The sequence below is a fragment of the Falco naumanni genome, chromosome 1, assembly GCF_017639655.2.
Source record: "Falco naumanni isolate bFalNau1 chromosome 1, bFalNau1.pat, whole genome shotgun sequence".
In the NCBI taxonomy this organism is placed as follows: domain Eukaryota; kingdom Metazoa; phylum Chordata; class Aves; order Falconiformes; family Falconidae; genus Falco; species Falco naumanni.
Window position 1 is genome coordinate 23,676,688 of NC_054054.1, and position 21,119 is coordinate 23,697,806.

Consider the following 21,119-nt stretch of genomic DNA (forward strand, 5'->3'; position numbering starts at 1 on the left):
TACAGGGCAGAGACTGCTCTTTACGCTGAGACCTCAATTATTTTCACATTGCAATTACCTGACTGTACGAAACATCTTGATTCCCCAGCCTGGGTATACCTAAGGAGCTGTAAAATACTTTTACAATTTTTTCCTATTTTCACATACTTTGTTTCCTCCTCTCTTCGTCTCTGCAGACAAAATAATAACTGTTGTTTAAAAGGAAGAGGAAGCAATGGTTCATAAAACTAATCTGTGGGCAGCAAAGAAACAAGTTCTTCCATAAAAAAAACCAACACACATATGTAAACAAACAGAAGTCTCTTTGAAGCAGAATCATCTATATTAAATTGAGAACAATAGCCTCTCAATGGATTTATTTATTATGTCTAATGCATTTTTCCCTTTTCTCAGGATTCCTTATTTCATTTGGAACTGTTCAGCCTAGATTAAGTCTCACACACTGTATCTTTTTTTGATAAAGAAAAAAAATGGCTTGATAAAGCACAGAAATTGCTGGAGCAGTTCCCAGGATATGTTTATACATGTCTGTGAGATGGATTAAAGGAGATTTTTCTTTTTAAACAGATAAATGCAGTCAGTGGCTTCTGATGATAGGCTTAAGTGCAGGCACCGAGCACCCACAAAGTATAACCCCTACACAGAAATCCCATTACCTCCCAAAAATGCACACAGCAATGCTAGCTGTGCCAATTTTTCTTTAGGCCCCATAAGCTGCTTCTCTGAATCACAAATGTTTCCTTAACTCTCTTTACTGAAGCTCTGTGCAGGACCTAAGCAGCCTTCCTGGCTCTGAGTCCCCCAGGCTTGGCTCTACAGCGACAGGCAGTGTGCTGTAAAGCCCAGGCGGGAGTGAGACGCAGATAAGCACTTGGCCTGGCAAAGGCAAGCACAGCTCCACTCAGCAGAGCAGAGCTGCAGCCCATCCTATTGTTAAGCGCATGCTCATTGTGATATTAGTAAGTCTATGTATGCTCTGATGGTTCCCAGACACACTGGTCCATATATGTGATCTCAAGTCTTCACACCAAACCACGCAGCAGCAAGCAAGACAAAGGACAGCTTTGGCTCCCCCTCCCTACCTGCCCTATATCATTTGCAATCAACTTCCCACCGCTCTAGAGAAGATACGTACGGCAGTAGCAGCAAGTGGCTTTGCTCTATACCATGCTCACTGGAGACCTTCCTCACGGTATTTTCATCTGTGTGACATTTTACACACCACAGGCGTTTTGATTTCTTCATGGTGTGTGCTCAGGTAGCTGGTTAATACCACAGAAAAATCATCATGCTGTATGACCCACACCATCTCCTCTTACTTACCCACACAATATCCCACCAGGTTGAGATACTGCTCTTCCTTGCAGCTAGTCCTGCACCTTCCCCCAGCTAGAGTCGCATGGGGATGGCAGGTCAAGCACTCCAAATCAGAAGGGCCACGGCATGTCTTGCAGGATGGATGACAGGCTGGATAAGAAAAGCAGCACTTGTTGTTAGGCTCTTGGTATAGTCCACCTTGCACTCTCCCCTCCCCCAAAAGCCAGCCCCTGTTATAAGAATCATTTATTCCTACAAAACATGGACATAAGATTATCTAACAGCATCAGTGACTGCAGAGCTGTGGTCTGGAAGGCTCTTATATCCTCGTTTTGAATAAACGAGATGAGAATTGAGTTGGCAATTCAAAAATGTGATTTGTTCTGTGCATTAATCAAGGTATAGATCTATATCAAATGTAAAGAGATTGTCCCTTTTATTCATCCCTCCAGCATATGCTTGTACACATAAGAAAGAGACTGGGATGCACGGGGAGATAAATTAAACATCTTTGGCTGTATGAACATCATAGTGGCGTTAGTTTGATATTCATCAGTGGAAAATCCGGGAACGATATCTGCACAAAGCCCTCCCAGACTGAAACCTACAAAACCTGAATGCCGTGCCAGCTCATTAGATATTCTGTCTGCTGAAAGCTCAACAAAAACATTGCAGAGAAAGTGGTTAAGATTGCTCAAAAATATTTCACTCAGACTGCTTTTGTACCTTTCCACCTTTAAAGACAGATGCCGTATTTCCATACTACAGATCTGAGGAAGACAGGAATACTACAGCTAATGATCTGTAAAAAATTCTTAAAAACTACTTTAACAGCTCTTCTATGAATAAAAGCACAAAACTTTCAAAGTCTCCCGCCTCAGGACTCCCCCAGGCTACGCGCAGTTGCTCACTCCCCACGTGGAAGCTGGGCATTTTGCAGCTGCCATAGCACAGGGCTCCAGTGTTTAAGACCTAACACGTCATGTCCCACCACTTTCTCAGCTCCTCAGAAATCATGCCCGTGAACCCAGTGTTCAAAAGGAAGAACCGATTTTCTAGACGCATCTGTATCAGCTGAGTTTCACCGTTCAAAAACTGCAGGAAATCTAAGCTGGCAGCATACAGCAAGATGCCACTTCCCTGGCACTGAAATTTGGTTTCTAAAACATTTACGTAAGTCTGAAACTGCATAACGCAGCATTCAGCAGCTATCTCAGCTCTAAGGTGGCACTGCACAACCTCAAAACTGATGAATCTTTACAATGGCCTTACTCTAGAATGTATTTATAGGGTTGTTCCTTGGATGAATAAATAGAACAATGGATTTTAGAAGAGGTTTCTCTCTCTGAGCTTCAGGCCTTGCAGGGAAGCGACCTGTACATTTCTCCTACTGCCAGAACAGATACAGGGATGCCTGACCCAATGAATCGATTATAAAACAGCAGATGACTTTCAGATGACCTTGAGGGGACTAATCATATTTCAAATGCCCGCATTTCCTCACCCATTGTACTTAGCAGCTCATAATGAATGGCATACCCCAAAGGCCACCATTTTCTGTAAGTGGCAAACAGGATTTAATTGTTGCAGTCACTTGGAAGGTCAGCAGTCACAGTCGTCTCCTTAGAGGAGATCAAACAAGCTGAATGAAGGCTACTTGCTGACTGGTGGGCAAGGCTGAGGCACAGATAAGTAATTCTGTCCCCACTACTGACCAGGCATACTCACAGTTGTAATGGCTTTTCTCCTGTATCTCTAGAATTCCTTCCTTCTAAACCCAGCCAGGAGTGGATTAAAAATAAAGCTAATTGAAACTGACAATATGCTTATCTAGCCTAATAAAAGCAGACCACTTTTCAGCATTGTCCAGTAAAGATCTCTTCTGCCACAGCACGCTGGCTACTGAAATGAAACTCAAAATATCTTCAGGGAAACACTCCAGAGAAGCAAAACTGATTATAATTTATGATTCAATGTGTACGCCTCTCTCCCATTAGGAGGGGATTCCATTTCCTGAAATTGGACTACCCTATTCTCCCCTGAAAATACTTAAATAGCCTCATATAAATCTGACAGCATCTCTAATTACTTTGAGGAATGCATTACAAAACGTGCATGCAACGAAATCCAGCAGTATAAGCTGCAGGTGCCTACACTATGGACTCACAGTGGCAGCGATCGTCATGGTTGAACCACCCCTCTGGGCACTCCGAGAGGCATCTGCCTCCAAGCAGGACGTGGGCAGACAAACAAGCCGTACAGTCCTGGGAAGAGTTCCCCACACAGCCTGTGCAGGAGGAGTGGCACTCTGCAGGGAAGGGAAAAACAAGAGCACAGAGAGCATCAAATTAGTTGAAGCTTATCTTGGTTGTTTCTGTCCTAGAGTATGGCTAGATTGCTTTCTCCCCGGTGATGACAGCAAGGGATTTCCTTTACAGGATTCTCAGATTGTGAAAGGCAGAAAGGGCAGGAGTACAAAGGCTGTGTAGCACACTTCTTGATAAGGAGCAACCACAGATAGCTGCAGATTTAATCTTTGTTCGCACCCACACATCTCATTACTGAAATGGAGACCTAGCGAAGCGAATGCTCATTACAAGGATGATTCAGCCAGAATGAAAAGAGCACAGTTAAAAAGTTAGACTTCTTCACTTTTACTGCTACTGACTCCAAAACAAGCCAACTTAAACTAAGTAATCTAATTAAATATATAAATTCATTAGTTAAAAACCTAGTATTTATTAGAGCAGTGACTCAAGGCCACAGGTTCCACTGTGTGAGTCTCCACCGGACACAGAGAGGCCTCATGCCCTCTACGGAGACAAGACAGACACAGGGCTTGAGAGATGAAATGAAAAGATTTATACAAGTACACTTAGCTGTCTGCCAGAGAGTCAGGAAGAGAAGTCAGGGATCCTCATCACAAATGCAATGTCTCCAGGAATATCTTTGGCTCAAGTGACTCAAATCATATCAGAGAGAAACTCCTTAGTTTCATTCAGGGAAATCTCAAGCATTAGAAAAATATATATTTCTGTGGTTTGGTGAGAAATTCCCAACCACACAAGGCAAAACCTCCAAACCCAGAATTTTAACCTACATATGCATGTGCTTCTATACTGCACAGATAATGTAGGCATGGTACACATCTTTTGTGGTTTTACCTTTTCAAAAGGTGCATCTACAAACTGTATTTTACAGTATTTTACAGAGGTAGTTCAAAGTTTGAAATTTTGAATCTTCACATCCTTCTGCAATAGATCCAACTACTGTTCTAAAGCCATTAGTAATACGGCACAGCTAATAACGTGTGGGGCTGTGCCGGCATTCTTGCCCAATGACATAATTCAAGCACTGTCACCGAACTCTGCTCAGGCCTGTCTGTACAGGTCTGTTCACCCAGCTGAGGCAGTGGTATATGGATTTCTTCACTCAGTTTCTATACCATAACCTGGACTCAGCCCAGAAAACCCATTACCTGCAAAGGACCGGCCACTGCATGGATTGGAGGCTCTACAGTAATGCCTTCAAGAACCAACCCAAAGCACTGGATACCTTATGGCACCGGATACCTTATGGTCTATGTAAGTCACTGTTAAAGACAGAACCATTCCTCCAAGAAAAAGTGCCACTTCTTCCTTTAAGATCCACTAAGGCAAAAAAAAAAAGAGCTTGAACAGATTCTTTCCATCAAGTTGAGATGAAAAAGGTAAAAGCAAAATAAGTGGATTTAAAATTACATCCACTTTTAAACAATATTTTTGCAACAGGAAGAAACAGCCATCAGTAGCACTATAGCTACTGTGGTTACTATTACTTTACTTAAGTGTTGTAGAGTCACTGTCTCTATGACTGATCCTTCCACACAGGGAAATCACTGCCATCTCTACAAGTATCATTCCTCCTTGGGCTTCGAGTGGGCTGCGTTGGCACGAGATGTTCAGTCTAACCTCTCACCCTGCCTCCATCTGCATTATTTTCAAGATACTGCAATATGCTTGCTGTACAGATATCCATACCAGCTGCCACAAGCTCTGTACAGCCAGACTGACCTGCTGATCCACCCAGCAAACATTCTTCGCTGAAGTCCACAACAGTTTTCTCTCACAGTGGTGGGAAGCCTCATATATCCCCCATGTACACTACACTGGCCGCTTTCCAAACTCTGGCCTTCATGGGAATGCTTCCTACTTGGTATTTCAGGAGCAGTGATGGCACATGTGCTGCAGGGCATGTATCAGAAGAGCTTCCTCAAAAGAGAAGACTGCTGTGGGATGTCTTGACCTGCTCCAAGGGCTAAGGCTAATAAGGAGACAGCTCAGCCTTTTCTGAAAAGGATTTAGGGACTGATCCTGCTTCAAAATAAGTCAGTGGTAAAAATCACATACTCCAATGAAAAGAAAGCTAAGCTGTGCAGACTTGAACAGAGTCAGTTTTTAAAAAGTATACCTGAATCCTTTAGTCACAAATTATACGTAGGCATATTTTCCCTCAAAAGTACTAGTATACGCCATTCTGAAGGTTACTGAGTTCAAACATTCACAACTGTCACAAGGCAAACACAGGAGCTCAAAGCATGTAAGAATCAAACACCGTACGTCATCACCCTGAAAACCCCAAATCCAGTGCAGCCCCGCACTGAAGGCTTTGAAGAGGTCTTTCCATCCTCGACTTACCTTGACAGACTCCGGTGCTATCCCGGTAGAACTGGGCTTGGCAGCGAGAGAGGCAAAGGCCATGCACCACTCCTTCCATGGGCTGCTGAGGCTGCAGTGCGTGCTCCGGTGCCCTGCACCGCAGGCAACGAGAGGCCCCTGGGCCCAGGCAGGTGCGGCAGGACAGGTGGCAACCTGGGCACAGGGCAAGAGAGCAGTCAGAGCCACAGCTCTGAGGACAGCTTTCTCAGAGAGAAGGACAAGGCACAACAACCTGGGCATCTGGTCGTAAACGAGAGACGGAAAGGGGAGAAAACACTGCTTTGGACCATCTCATTCACCCCTCTTCTGAGTTTTGTATTGCTATAGACTGTCTGATACTCAAATTGTGAGCAAAGAGCATACGCTCAGCAGCAACTCACCTGTTCCCTAAACAGACAAGGTGCTGTATTTTCTATAATGCAACAGGGATTTTAGAAAAATACTTTGACACCTTTCCCCTCACCCCCATGTAATAGCCCTTCTCTTGAATAAAGCTGATGAACAAATAATGTTGGGAAAAAACTGCAGTACTATGCCACAGGCAGTCAATTTTTCTTTAATTTCTGGAACCACAATGGTGAAAACGATCTCACTAGGAGAGATAGCAAGAAATGACAGTCTGAAGGGCTCATAGGAAGCATAAATTCATTGTCCGAATTTTCAGGTTTTCCATCATTGCACAAATGACCTGAGTGTTAGCAAACCTACTAGGTGTCTGTAGAATTTCATCCACTTCTTAAATCATGTCAATAAAAACTTGGAAGCAATGTAGGCTTATTTCAACAGCATAGAGGAAAAAAAAAGTCCCCAAGATCACTAAATCCTAAGAGCGTGAACGCAGAAAGCGTTTGAGAAAATTTGTTTTCTACTTTGAGAAAAAGCAATCAGCAGGCACACACAGGAACTACTCACTGACCTGTTCAGCAGAGGATAAAAGATCAGCATCATAGCTGGTACTCCGAGCACAGCCTGACAAAAGCCAATATAGACGCACAGGTATACAGCAGCGGGGAACTTACTCCATGACTGCAGCTTACCCTTGCAGACATCGTGATCCCGGTAAAAACCGTCTCCACAGTCCTGCAGGCACTGGCCCCGGCGCAAGGCCAGAGGAAAGGAACAGGAGGTGCAGTGAGTGGCCAGAGGTCCCTCACATGTGGAGCATGAGTTGTGACAAGCTGATAAAGAAACAGAGCACAGAGAACTGAAAGGTCCAGGTTTTAATCCTTGGGAGTGGTGTTGCTGACTACAGCCTCCTCCGGCAACAATGAAGACTCCCAGCTGGCATGATATTCAGCTATGTGAACTAATGAGAGCAGAAGTGCACGTGTATGAATAACTACTAATAGTAATAACGCTCACTCACACAGTGTTCTGAATATGTATCCCAGCGTGCCTTCATGTGCTTTGCAAGGCAAAGAGATTATTTAAAACAATCCATCACAAGTGAACCAAAGGGAAAAAAAAAATAATCAAATTCCCTGTCCCCACTCGCACTTCTGTGCTCTTAACATTCCCTCCCCACAAAAAAACATCTGGGGAAAAGAAGACAGCATGTGGAGAGTGCCTTGAGAGCCTTAGGAAAGGTCATGCAAAAATGCCTCTTACCTCTGCATCTTCCATTGCTACTTGGGAAATATCTGCCTGGGCACTCTGAAACACACTTTCCATCGTGTAACAACTTATCTGGAGCACAGGTCAAACACCTAGGCTGGTCTGAATAGCATGTTTCACAGAACTCGTCACAAGCTGCCAAAGAGGATAGTTCGTTAATGAAACGCACTCAATAAGCAAAGAACAGAGCCATCAACCTGGCCGTGCAGATAAAATAAAGTAAGCCAAGCCATGCCTTGTCCTTTCTTTGTTGGAAAGGCATCTTTAAACATTCCTCTCCCGTACACGTAACCTTTCACACTTCCCTGGAATAAGCAGTGATATTCATGGAGGCAGACATGTGAGCGCAGACAGGTGCTCACTGGCCTGTATCCTGTTTAGGACTCTGAGTAAGTATAAATACCAGAAATGGGTCTACACCAGCACTCCCCCCGCTCCTAAGATAACCCCCTCCAGCTAACATAGTACATCTTCCCTGCTCACCAACAGTCTGTGAACAGAGAACACCATTTAAAACAGTTTCATGTATGAAAAACATTTCATGAATCTTCACGTGTCTTTGTACAACAAACATCAGTTATCAGACTGTGCAGGAAGTAAAAGATGGAGGAAAAGTTAAAAAGATTAAAAAACTGTAATTTTCCCCCCTCCCCCTTTTCTTCAAGTCAACATTTTAAGTATGAAAACACACCTAAAATCAAGCATGATAATGTTTCTTATCAGTTTCTGTGGTCTATATTCTCCCAGGCAATCAGCTCCGAAGTTAAATGACCTGTTGCCTAAGAGCACTATGAAACTGTGGTTTCCCTAAGTCAGCAGCACTACTGGCGCTGTATATTCAGAAGGGTCAAGCATTTTACTTAATTTTTATTTCTTCTCACCAGTCACACAGCCTCCCTTTAAAACAACTTACAGCTCTGCAGTTGGGTACTACCACACATGGCTTTGGTAGAAGATGAAAGGCCTGAATCCTGGAGGTTGTGAGCAACAGCTATGAGAAATGACTGCCAATAAAAATCGAAATTATGCCCAAGCTGCATCTAAGTTAAATTTCCTTTTGAGCTGAAATGATTTTCAGCTACAGATGTAAGATTTCAAGCCTGCACACTTCAAAACACAGGTGAGTAAAATTCACTGGTATAAACATCGAACAAAGTGATGGGGAACCTGGTCAAAGTGAAATTCAGCCAGGAGTGGCCAGAAGAGCAACAATTTTGTCATCACGCTCCATGGTTGAAGCCCTCTCCAGCTAGCTGGGGCTCAGACTGACCTGCATGAAGACAGGCATTTCTACTGACTATGCTGGAAAGTCCTTCAAAGCAGCTGGAAGCAGGTGCCAGCAGAAACCCACACTTGACCTGAATGGTTGTGGAAAATTTTAGATTCTTTATTTATCTGAGATTTTTTTCCGCCTTCATCATCTATTTCACTTAGGCCTTTTAATTCCCTCCAGCCATCTCTTCCCCTTTTCTCAGCAAGCCTTCCCAGCTCCCAGGTCTCATTTGTTGTGCAGGTATTAGTTAATGTGATGCTGCATTATAATCAAACTTAAAGAAACCTGCTGGCAAAGGCCATTTTTCTTTCTGCAGACAAATGGATTTGTCAGACCCTCAGAAACAATTCAGGCCGACTTTCAAACTGTTCAGTGAGGGAGAGAAACCTTAAAACTTTCAGCATCTGATTAGCTTAAATGAATTAATAATCTTACAAACAAACAGCAGCTTTCCTCATCCAATATTTATGCACAAGGTACATCTGGCTTCTTAGACATGAATAAAATCACAGCTGCTGCATGGCTAAATGAAATATTGATTCCTTTTTTGCAGAACATTTCTCAAACTTCTTGCAACTGGAGGAAGAAAGCAGGTTATTTACCACTGCAAGTTCCATCCTTTGTATAAAATCCCTGTCCACAGCTGGCCACGCAGAGCCCGGCTTTTAGCACGTGTGATGGGTCTTTGCAGGACAAACAATTGCTCTCAGCAGCACCCCAGCATGAGGAGCAAGACTCATGACAAGCTGCAGGGAAAAAAAGGTGCAGGATTAATGAACAATCAACTTCCAATCCTCTCTTGAAAATGAAGAGTTTGCAGTAATTCACTTTTTTGCAGTTTTATTCCTTAAATTTGCAGGCATTCACTGCTTCAGAAAAGGAAAAGAAAACCCCACTGATCTTCCCATGTCAGTAACTTTCACCCAAGCCGTCTCAGGGGTACAATTTACAGCTTCATTTTGTACGTGCAATATGACATATGCAGTATACATCAGAACGGTTTCTGTAGCTGTAATCAGATTAGAGGCAGTGTTAGTAACACTCTTAAGTCTTGTTCATCCTGGTGCTAGGGGCTGTACAGGCACAAAGGGAAATGGGAAGAGATCCCATCATACGCTACTTGAAAAACAGACATGTAATCAGATCCTTGCAGTGACTACTGACATTAACCCAGCTCCATGTATGAACACAGAATTCGACTGCAGGGCTGCAATCAAGATGCTGCAAAATTAAAAACAAGACAGCCTACTTCTAGAAACAACTCCTCCTGCCCTTCCAGAACCCCGTGCCAGCACAGAAGGAACTGACTTCTGGCTGTTGGGTGATCTGGTTGGGCAGGGCAGAAATCCTCACGTGCTCAGTTTGAGTAATTCTTGGGGAAAAGTGGACAGTGGGTCCCAGGTCCAGTACAGTGGGCACTGTGTATCTTTCCCTTGACGTTTCCAGAAGAGAAGGGGCATTCCCTCACCGAGTTGAGATACCAGCTACGTTTCTCTCTGGGCGAGACATATATCACGGTTGGGACACAGTAATGTTTCAGATATTCCTGAAGAGCATCACATTCCTGCAATGCAAGCTGTATAAATGCCCTCTCTGTGGCACCTGGGTACAGGACCACACAGGCAGAACAGTGATCCTCAAGCACGATCACATCTTACAATTAAACTAATAACTGTACGGAGATCCATTCTACCTCCCAAAACAGCTGTTGAATGAGCTATCTTATTAGAAACTGTACAAGTTCAGCTGTGAGGGAAATTCAGCCCACTGTGGTTACTGTTTATGGAATCTGTGACACTGACTCACATTAAATCATGTGCTACCAGTGCTTGCAGGAACTGTGCAAATTATAGTTCTTTCAGCTATTAGAATTTTTTTTCTTGATTACACCCAGGTATGTTCCAAAGTTATTCTTAATTTTATTATTTCACAATAAGGCAGGTACGTGCTTGTGCTCCCAGACCACAGCAGGTGGGAGAAACCAGAACTTTGACATTTGCCCTGTATCTGCAAACCTGAAGTCTGAAGTTGCAACCACACAAGTAAAACGCATCTGTGAGTAGTCTCAGCGTAACACAGGAACCAGCGGACACAGCAGCAGCTCACCCACATAACTGCGAGCACATTTACATACAGAGCAGTGGCAAAAGCAAACACCTTCCTGCCAAAGTAACCCCCCTAAGTGAGAGGCAATTCATCCTCTCCCCAATAACAGGTGAGAGCGAAAGTGTTTGCAGTCCAGGTAGCCCTAAGTTCACAGCAAACCAGTGATCACCACTCCCATCTCACTCTTGTTTTGCATGGTTTCTGTGCTGCTTCTCTCTGCTTGAGGCCATAGTTTTTGTTTGTCTCGTGTTCGTTAAATTAATGAGACGGAGCACCTGTTTACGTTTATACGTGAGTCACACTGCACAGCACAAGATAAACACCACATCTTAGTGGATCTCACTGCTCCTCAAGGCAGGGAAGGGTTATCATCTCCATCTCGTATGCAGGGAACTGAAACACAAGAGATGTGATGTGACATGCATGGGGTTAGAACAAGGAGTGTTTAGGAGGCCAAGACACAGGACATTTGAGTTCATGCCCAGCACATGGTCTTTGATATTCTGGATGCTCCTTCTCCACACTTTCACCTTTGTTTATTTTCCCTTTTCTCATCTTCTCCTATTGCCTTGTTCTTGCTTTCCCCTTTCTCACCTTCCCGTACCTTTTTTCCTGACCCCTCCCGAATGCTGTGGCTCTTCTAGTTCCTGAACTATGTGAGGAGAGTATCGTAAGAATGCTGGGCATCCTGTACCCAAAAGGATATTCCCCCTGACTTCTACAGCAAGTGTGGTCATTGCTATCAAGTGCATCTAATTATGGCTGAGTCACAACACAATGAATACGAAACAGCCCATCCCAAGGTAAAGATTGTGCACACTTTTTCTTTCCAGTTGATAATTTCCCTTGCTGATAAAAAGCTGCATCTCATTCCAGCTTGGATGACTCCTGGGGCAGGTCTACACTCGAAAGTTAACTGCAGAGTATGAGTTCACGCTGTAAATGTCCTCACTTCACCTTCCAGACGTGAATGCTTTGCTCCTCTCTGAGCTCAGACTTTCAATTTCTTTTTGAAAGAGTGGGCACCAGGACTCGGATGCTCCAATTATAGACTTCCCACTGCACAGCTTGACCTGCCTCGCTGTTAACTTGCCTCAATATGTTGACACATCTGAACACACCCAGTTATTTGCAGAGTTCTCAAGTCCTCTCTGGAGATGCTGCTCCTTTCCAAGAGATACTTTTCTCTCCTAGCAGCCTGGCCTCCAGACTCTGTTGTTAAACAGGCAACCTTGCATCCAGCTGTATTAAAAATGCACTTTTGACGAAAGCCAGGTCAGTTGGGCAAATGTTCTTTGGTTCCCACCGCGCACTGTTTGCTGCCGGCACTACACCAAGCTCTCCAGAGCACATCCACACCTCAATCTCTTCACTCCAGCAGCTGCCTCAAGCTGTCCCTCTGTGTATGTCAGAATAATGTCTTCACCTCGCTCCAGTGCCACACATTTTGCTGGATGTGAGTCTGCCATAAACAACACCCAGGCTCAAAAGGTCTTTGGAATGGCTGGACCCACATCTCAGGCTCTTCTTTGGAGATGGTGCCCAGCAGTACTGGCACCTCTACCTAAGTCTGCACACGGCCATTCTACTGAGCTTTTGTCACCACCACTACTGTCCTTGGCTACAGCTAACTGCAGTTTGAATAACCTAACTCCCAGCTTGCCTTCCCTTCTGGCTCTCTGGCCTTTCTATGGACACATGCCCATAGGGCTAACAGAGCAGCGGACAGGCAGCCCAGCCCACTCCCCCATAGATAGGACAAGGAAGAATGGTTTTAAGATGAAAGAGGATAAATTTAGATCAGATATTAGGAAGAAGTTCTTTCCCGTGAGGGCGGTGAGGCGCTGGCAGAGACTGCCCAGAGCAGCTGTGGGTGCCCCATCCCTGGCAGTGCTCAAGGCCAGGCTGGACGGGGCTGGGAGCAGCCTGGGCTGGTGGGAGGTGTCCCTGCCTGTGGCAGGGGGTGGGAACTGGAGGGTCTTCAAGGTCCCTTCCAACCCAAACCATTCTGTGGTTCTACGTTTCTCTGCTGCCAAAAGAAACTCAACACAAGTGCTACTCTACACACAGCTACCAAGAAAGGGAGTGAGACAAGAAGGAAGGGTGTTTTAGACAAAGTGGGCTAAGAGCACTCCCAGTGTCACACTTCTGCTGGGGAAATACCTAATGTCTTGACTCAAGCCAGGTAATGATACAAACCAGCTCAGTCTGCAGGCTGAAGGATTTTAAGATCTTACTTCCACTCCCTCTCTCCAGTTACCAGTTGGCTCTCACTAGCCCTTAGCAAAGATCCTGCAAATCCACTCTTGGGTATCACAGCAGCTTTCAAGTCTTCTAGTGAAGCAGCTGTTGTGTTAAAATTGCATGTCTTCCTAGATGGGGGATATGACTTCTGAGGTATCTCAGCTATGGAAAAGCTACGGTGAGAGAAGTAAAGATGAAGTACAACCTACCAGAGGTCATCAGACCTTCTGGGATGCTGCAGTGAATTTGGCAAACTGATATGAAACAGATCCTCTGGACTCCAAGCTACCAGACCAGGCCCAAATGGCTTCTTTGAGACAGAAAGGGACAGAAACAGGAGGGATCTAAGTAGCAGAGTTTGGAAGAAAGGAAGGAAAGGAGAAAGAATGCAACCTGATTTTTAGCAAGACAGCCAGATTTAGCATTTGGAAGCAGTGCAAACAACTCAAAGTACAGGATTTAAACAATTTCCTAGGTGGGCCAACCAAAAAGAATTCTTGCAGCAAGAGACTCAGCTCTGATGCGCTGCTCCAGTCACTAGCTCTGCCATGTGAGCCCTCCCTGGGAAGCGGCTCCACTGACTCCTCTGATGCAGCCATTTCTGTATGAGGTGGCCTGTGCCTCCAGGAGTTACCAGCTGCCAGTCTCCAGATGACAAACACGCACAGCCTGATTCATGCTCCTACAGATCCAATCCTTCACTTCTCGTGCTGGCAGCGACAGGCACCAGGCAATTTATTTTCACATGTCTTGAGGACTTTTTTTTTTGTCACAAGTCCAGCAGCTACTAAGTTTCAGCCAGTATCTCCACTCCGTTTGCCATCAGATGGTACAACTGCAGCTGGAGTTGTAAGCTATGGATCCCAAATGTGTAGGACCTGGGCTCATGCAGTTGGAACAGCAGTCCCAACCTATTCCTGCCCTGTGCTGATGCACACTCATGCACACCCTGCCTGCAGAAACTTTGGTTCCTTCAGCACTGGATCACTGCCAGACTCAACAGCTGCTCCTTGCCCAAACAGCCGGTCACCACCTCTGCTGAAAAAGCAGGGGAAAAAATGGAAGCATTCAATGGAGCCACTGTCAGCTAAAACATCTTTGCCTACAGCAACTAAGCGGCTATGTGAAAATAAATCAACAGAAGTGACTGCATCGCCAGGAAACTGTTTTCCCCCTTCCTGGCTATTTTCAGTTCACATTTGTAGGGGCCGTTTTGCATTGCCTCCTCCCTTCAGTGAGGATCCTGGACTTTACAGACAAGACCCTGCAGCTAAACCAGACACTGCTGCTGAAGGAAAGATGTTCAAGAGAAGATAGCTGACCTTCCAGTTGCAATAAGGTGTGCAATTATTCTGCCTCAGCTGACATGATGGTATTCGTTAAGCTGCAGTAACATGTCTTTCCCGAAAATCAATGTTAAACAGACAAAACTTCCTGGGTCTCGCTTTGTGGTTCACAAAAGAACATTCCAGTGGCTCCTGAGCCAACGGGTCTTTTTCTCTTCTCTGTTACTCAGGTGTTGTGGGGTCAGTTCTAGGAGTCACAGAGAAGTGACACAAGCCCAGGCTTTTAGAAGTTGAGAGGTCCTGCAAAGCGATGTTTCTGTTCTTTCATGATTGACCACAAGTCAGAGGATCAATTAAAGATCCGCTCACCAAACTCTCTCTTATCTGCACCAGGGCAGGTATAACATTCCCAGGTTTGAAGACAGCAGGAGGGCTAACGCAAACGGTGTCCCAGCAAGAACACAACAAGATGTCACTGCTTGGCTTTGGGAAAGCACAGATGGGGTCCCACCACTCTATGCCACAGGGTACCGCTAATCACCTCTAATCTGCCCTCCTCACCATGAGCTGGGCAAGCTCAGCTTAGCCATGTTCAGCCATTTATCCTCAAGGTGAGCCTCTGCAGCCAGATAGGGCAGAACAAAACAACAGGTCATGAATAAAAATTCAAGTGTTTTGCTACGGTAAGCTGGGTCTCTTAGTGTCAGCTTTCACGTTTCTACATTCGCGCTTTGGGAGATGAAAGCAGAAATACTTGAGTTCTGCCTAGGCTTTTGAATAATCTGGAAAACATAAATAATTAAGTTAGAAAAATGCAGTGAGAGCACTGAACACTGCAAGTCCGTCGAGTCCTTCTATTCTACCAGGCAGGCATCTTTTATTTTCACTTCCCTTTGCTTTGCCTTCGGCAGGCGGGTTCTTAACTGTTTCCACAGCCTGTTCCCGAGAAGGAAGACTTCATCTACCACTCCACCCTAAGCCTGATACAAACTGATCCGTGATCTTTAAATACACTGCTACATAACTGAACCTATTACCTTTTATTCTCAACTTTACCTTCTCTTAATGGATTTAATACTTTACAGAAGCAGGTAGAGGGACAGGGGCAGGAAACAACCCTGGTGTAAGATTAAAATAGGGCAGAAATCAAACAATTGCATTCCAAAATTCAAACCAGATTCAATCAGACCAGATATTATAAAACACAAACAAAAGGAACGGTTAATTAATTGTGTTTCGTTACAATGCAGACAACAGCATTTCAATGACAGGATGGAATAAGAAACCTGGTCTTACAGGTCTTTTTCATCTCCAGACTAAATTCTTCAAGAAGGATATTACTGGAACTACAACAATTAACACAGTCTAGTTCATTCTTTTTGTGATTTTGAAACATGTTTATTGTAGATGTTAAAACCATTGTAAGAAAAATATTTCTGAATAGTCTAATGCTTGCTGGATGATCAGATTACAGATTTGTAAAAATAAAGAGGATACAATGAAAGAGCAAATGGCAATGAATTATGGACCGTATCTGAAATTTAAGACTTTCTCCACTGGTTTGACTTTATGCAGAAAATGCAGCCAGGCAGAACTAAAGCAAATTGGTTTAATTCCCTTAAGGAAACAGGAACAAATTTTCCCAGCAACTTTCAGCTACAAGCATGCGTGACTGCAAATTTGGATGGAATGTGCAATCAGTAATCTACAAACCAGTAATAAAATGAAACATTAGCCCTTCCCTACCACTTCAGCAGTACATGGGCACTGCCAATTAAAACACTAGGAGCAGGTGGAAAGGAAATGGTAAAATAAAACCAAGTGAAGTACAAGATTATTTGATACTTAAGTCTATAAATTCTTTTGGACTGGGTCACTCTTTTCTCTTTATACATGCACAATGGGGCTCTAGTCTATAGTCACTGCTGGAGGACAGAGGCTTACCAGACTTTCAAAACCTGAAACAAATGGTCAGCTCTTTGAGGAAAACCACTTCAGAAAAGGAAACTGGACTTACAATATAAAGTGTCTTCCCCTGAAATCTGCCAAAAGCCCTAAGCCTGAATTTAATTTTAAGCAGGAGAGCTAGTTCCAAAGAAATTAAAGTGATGCCTCAAGAAGTTAAGCATGTGCTCCACCCCTTTGCTGAATTAGAGCTGCAGAAATAATTAGACGCCTTTTAAAAAGGCCAACATCAAGAGGAGAAAAGTGTTAACTTTGGAGAAAACAATTAAACTGTCATGATGAAAAAGCAGCTGCCTTACAGTGTGTGAAAAGTACAAGTACTTCAAAGAAGCAAGGGAAGCTCATAAATGCACTATCATAGTTCATCAAAGATAAAAAATGTAACTTTCCAGTCTTATTCTCAGTCTTTCCAATTGCTAAGATATAGGATTTAGACACATCTCAGTGTTTTATAGAATTACTAATTTACTTTGTAAATATGCTTCCTGAGAACAGTTAGTCCAATCAGCTTTCAGGAAGAACACACCATGTGAAGCAAATGAATGGCAAAACAAAGCAAAACCTTTTTCAGAAAGTATTTTCTGTGAGCTTTTCTGAGTCCTGTCAATCCCTCACCCCTTCAAGCAATTTTCTATACACCTCAAAGTACCATCTCCTGAAAGGTCTGGCATTAGCAGATGCAGTTAAGTCTGCACTGGACTTGAAGAAAACCCCTGTGGATCAGATCGGCCGGCATGGCTTAGGGTGTTACATTCTTAGTAAAATCAGTGCATACATCCTGCTCTGTACCCTTAACACCACAAAAACCACAGTCACATTTCCAAAAGGGCATTCTGAATTGAAAAAGGACAGTGGTGACAAACCTCAGCATTCAATAACAGAGTTTTAGGCCAACAGAACTGATCCACTGAGGAATTTTAATGACTATTTCTCCAACCAGTAATCAATTTTACACCGTATGACTTAGTTCCTCTGTTCCCTCCTTCCTTTACTCTAGGGTAAACATTAACGCCTATGTCAACAGCAGATCCCCCAACAGAAAGTATATCTAATAGCTCGGGTATAGCTTTTGTCTGTTGTTTTGCTATCAAAAGCACTTTTTTGCTCTGAGTTACCTATGCAGAGGAGCTGATCCTGGAAGTATCCCTTCCCACACGAAGCCACACACTGCCCGTTCTTCAGTAGCAGGGATGTCTGGCACGAGGAGCACTCAAATCCATTGGTACAGGCTGAGCACGTTTCATTGCAGGCTTCCAACAGAAACAATAGAGGAGAAAGATGTATTAATCCCAAATGTCTTGATGCAGCAAGACTCCCCTGCTCTGATAAAATGAGACCATTTTGCCTCATTTTGGCAAAAGTTTGAGAATTTGCATTTTTCAGGGGCTTCCACCGGAAACCTTCTGAAGTCTTAAGTCCATGGTTACTACTCAGTATGTGCCTGAATGCTTTTCCAAACAAAGCCTGGCAATCTCTTTATAATAAGCCTGTGAGATCCTACTAACAAAAGCACAGCATGCAACAGAGGAGATAAGTCATCTGACAGATGCAGAAATTACCTAAGCAAGTCCCCCCATCCCGGTAGAAGCCCAGCTCACACATCTCCACACAGCGCCCATTCTGCAGCTGCCTCCTTGGGTCGCGGCAGGCGCTACAGTGATCAAAGGCCTCAGAGCAGGTCAGACAGTCTGGGTGGCATTCAACTGGCACAAAGAAAAGCCACAAAGGTAAAAACCGTCAGCAGTGTTTTCAACCAGGAAGGCACAAAACAATTCATACTTCAAAATCAAAGCCAAATTCATTACTTGCTTCTGTTGGTTGTTCAAGGTGTGTTAGTTTGAGAGTGGGTTTTTTTCCAAGATTGCATGAAAGGGGCTAAATATTATATTGCTGTATTCTAGTGTGTGAGAAGTTATTACACAGACTCAGATTTTCTAGACTATTGATAAAAAGGATATTCATCATTCACAGGGTTTCTCAGCACTAAAAATCATAAGTCATCAGGAACTAACAATCCGGAACAACCTGGATTTGAGTTTCCTTCAGTCAGACCCTGCAAGAAGTCAAAATTGTGCTCATGCCAGGTTGGAGTACAGGTGGCACACAACTCCCCCTCCAGCCAAAAGCTTTATGCTGCAGCACTGTAGCAAGCATTTCCTGACCACAGATGTTTTCTCAAATGGCGTGGCTGCGCTCTCTGCAGAGCCAAGAGAAGGACTACTTTTGCTTTACTACTGAGCTGCTTTTGATTGCTGGAAGAAAAGGTGCCTGTTCCTTCCTGACAAGTCAGCAAAAAGGATCCCAGTGCGAAACCTCTCTTTCATTTACACTAAACAACCTGCAATTTTCCAGGCAGATGTATCTAAGGAAAGAATGTGGAATCAAAAGCTACAGAAGACACACAGTTGAAGATAACAATGAATAAACAGGAGGATAATGTGATAAACAGGGAGAATGAATAGAAAACTCTGTCTCTATCTATTTCTTTGCAATAACTTTCCACAGGTGTATGCAGCCCCAACCTTCCAGTCTGACAATGAACTGGAGACTTCTTGGAGAGGTGCAGAATGGGCAATTTTTCTCTAGGTACAAAAAAATTCCCTCTGCTCCAACCCAAATGTTCCTGGTGAGAGGGCATATTTGCTGGTTTTAACATAAACACAGCTATGCTTAGGGCTATATGCTTTACACTGGCTGAGAATGAATGGGTTCTCTCTGCCTGCTTCCCCCAGCACATCTGTGAGAAGCAACAATAAATTTTTACTGGCTTTAACGAAGCAGATGCGTTAGGGACCGATGCTCTGGGCTCACAGATTGAACTGCTGCAGGCTGGATTTTGCATTTGTTTCTCATCCTCTCCAATGCAAACCAGAAAAAGACAGAGACAAAACAGCAGGTTTCAGTAAAGGAAATTTCCGTTTACCATTTAGGACACAAATTGCAAGTTTGGCTCTCTGTCCAATACTATGACTTTAAAGCCTGGGTCTTCCAAAATGCTACCATTACAGCAGCTACACTAAGAGGTCAGATTTTCATGGGTACCCAGTACACAGTGGGACCACTTGATAAGGAGCACAGAGGGCAACTGAGAGCACTTTATAAACTGCCCCCTCCTTAGAACCTGTGCAGATGCTGTTCCCTTTGGAAAATCCAGGACAATTTTACCTGAACTGTCCAAAACCCATTTTTCTCACGTCTCAATTAATAGTGCTTTGCCTTTTTATTAGCATGCAGTAAATAACAAACTTTAAAACACTAATACGGCAAATATGCCAAGGCATTCCTGCAAATGACAGCATAACTAAACTGTGAAGCTGTTTTCTTTTTACTGAGATAAAACATTAACTGGAGCACTCTGATAAAACCAAAGTTATATGAATGCAACAAGAGAGCTACCAACATGAAAAATTAGCAAACCACAGCTAAAGCCTACCAACTATGAAATGTAAATCAAGGAGAATGACAATATCCTGGAGAAAAACAAATTTATATGCAAAATTAATATCTAAGCTATGGCTATCCTAATCTTTCCACACAATTATTAACCAACAGCCATTCAGCCCCAGGTGAGCTTGTGGTGTAACAGTGTAAGCGGGCTCTAACTTCTTTCCACTCCCAAGAAATAATCAAGAGCCCGTAAACTCCAAAACCCATGTTAGGATTCAGAAAGGAACAGTCCTCTGCTTTATGAAATTCATGTTGAAGAAAAAAGACAAAACATTGCCCAAAACCAACCCCAAGGAGAAACTCTTTTGCTAAAAGAAAGCTATAATTTAAACCAAGGGAATTCAGTGGGAGCTTTTGGATGGAGCCCTCAACCTCTCTGAGAACCTTAATACAATGATATGGAAACCAGTTAATTAGCAACTGAAACCCAAAGACAAGTTAACATTCAACACAGGTGTCAGACCTGGGGAAGCGAGGGCACAGGGATGCCGGAACAACCCCTTGTGCCAGAGGTGTACTGACGCACATGCTCCCACCCAACACGAGGGACGTTAAGAAATGACGGACCCTGCGTCTGTACCTGGTGCGCAGTGAAGGCAGCAGTCACCCTTCACCTCAAAAGCCACGCTGCCCAGCGGGCAGGGTGGGCAGGAGCGCTGGAAGCACGTCACCACTGCGTCCCGGCACTCGCACTCTCCACACGGCCCTTCCTCCCACGTCTCTCCGTTCTGCACAAGAAAAACCAAACGGCCAGCATCAGCAGTGAAGGAGAGCCTCTGCACAACGTATTTTTGCTGTGCATGGAAACTGCAAGGCTACATCAGTACTACAGTAAATTAAACATTTCTGGGAGCGTTTCAGCACCGCCGCCTGCCAAGACGGGACTGCATGCCTCTCTACCATCACCCTCTTTGCCTTTCCGGAATCAGGCAGCCTGCAAAGCGCCTACTGAGAAAAGTCCTTGGCCTGGAACACCTGAACACATTCCCTCTCAGCACTCCCTCCAAAGCAGCGTGTTTTTTCAGTTAGCAGTAAGGCTTTTCTACTTCTTCACCTCCCTTTGTCTTCTCTCACTCAAAGCATCTTCTGTCTCCAAATTTTGCTGCCTCACTTGTCTGCTTCTTTTTCACAACCTGGTACCAAGTGCTTGAATCTGCTCTGTATCTGAAC

General features: G+C 44.0%; 1 protein-coding gene across 1 annotated transcript in view; it reads right to left on the minus strand.

The window, feature by feature from the left end:
• FRAS1 (Fraser extracellular matrix complex subunit 1) overlaps positions 1 to 21,119 on the minus strand; it is a 174,405-nt gene that overhangs the window by 75,591 nt on the left and 77,695 nt on the right. The window contains exons 11-19 of the mRNA XM_040585746.1: positions 20,530 to 20,677; positions 18,062 to 18,205; positions 17,618 to 17,752; positions 9,504 to 9,647; positions 7,623 to 7,763; positions 7,052 to 7,192; positions 5,994 to 6,167; positions 3,485 to 3,625; positions 1,324 to 1,467 (exon numbers count right to left, since the gene is read on the minus strand). Coding sequence (XP_040441680.1) covers positions 1,324 to 1,467; positions 3,485 to 3,625; positions 5,994 to 6,167; positions 7,052 to 7,192; positions 7,623 to 7,763; positions 9,504 to 9,647; positions 17,618 to 17,752; positions 18,062 to 18,205; positions 20,530 to 20,677 — 1,312 coding nt within the window. The remainder of the gene's footprint in view (positions 1 to 1,323; positions 1,468 to 3,484; positions 3,626 to 5,993; positions 6,168 to 7,051; positions 7,193 to 7,622; positions 7,764 to 9,503; positions 9,648 to 17,617; positions 17,753 to 18,061; positions 18,206 to 20,529; positions 20,678 to 21,119) is intronic.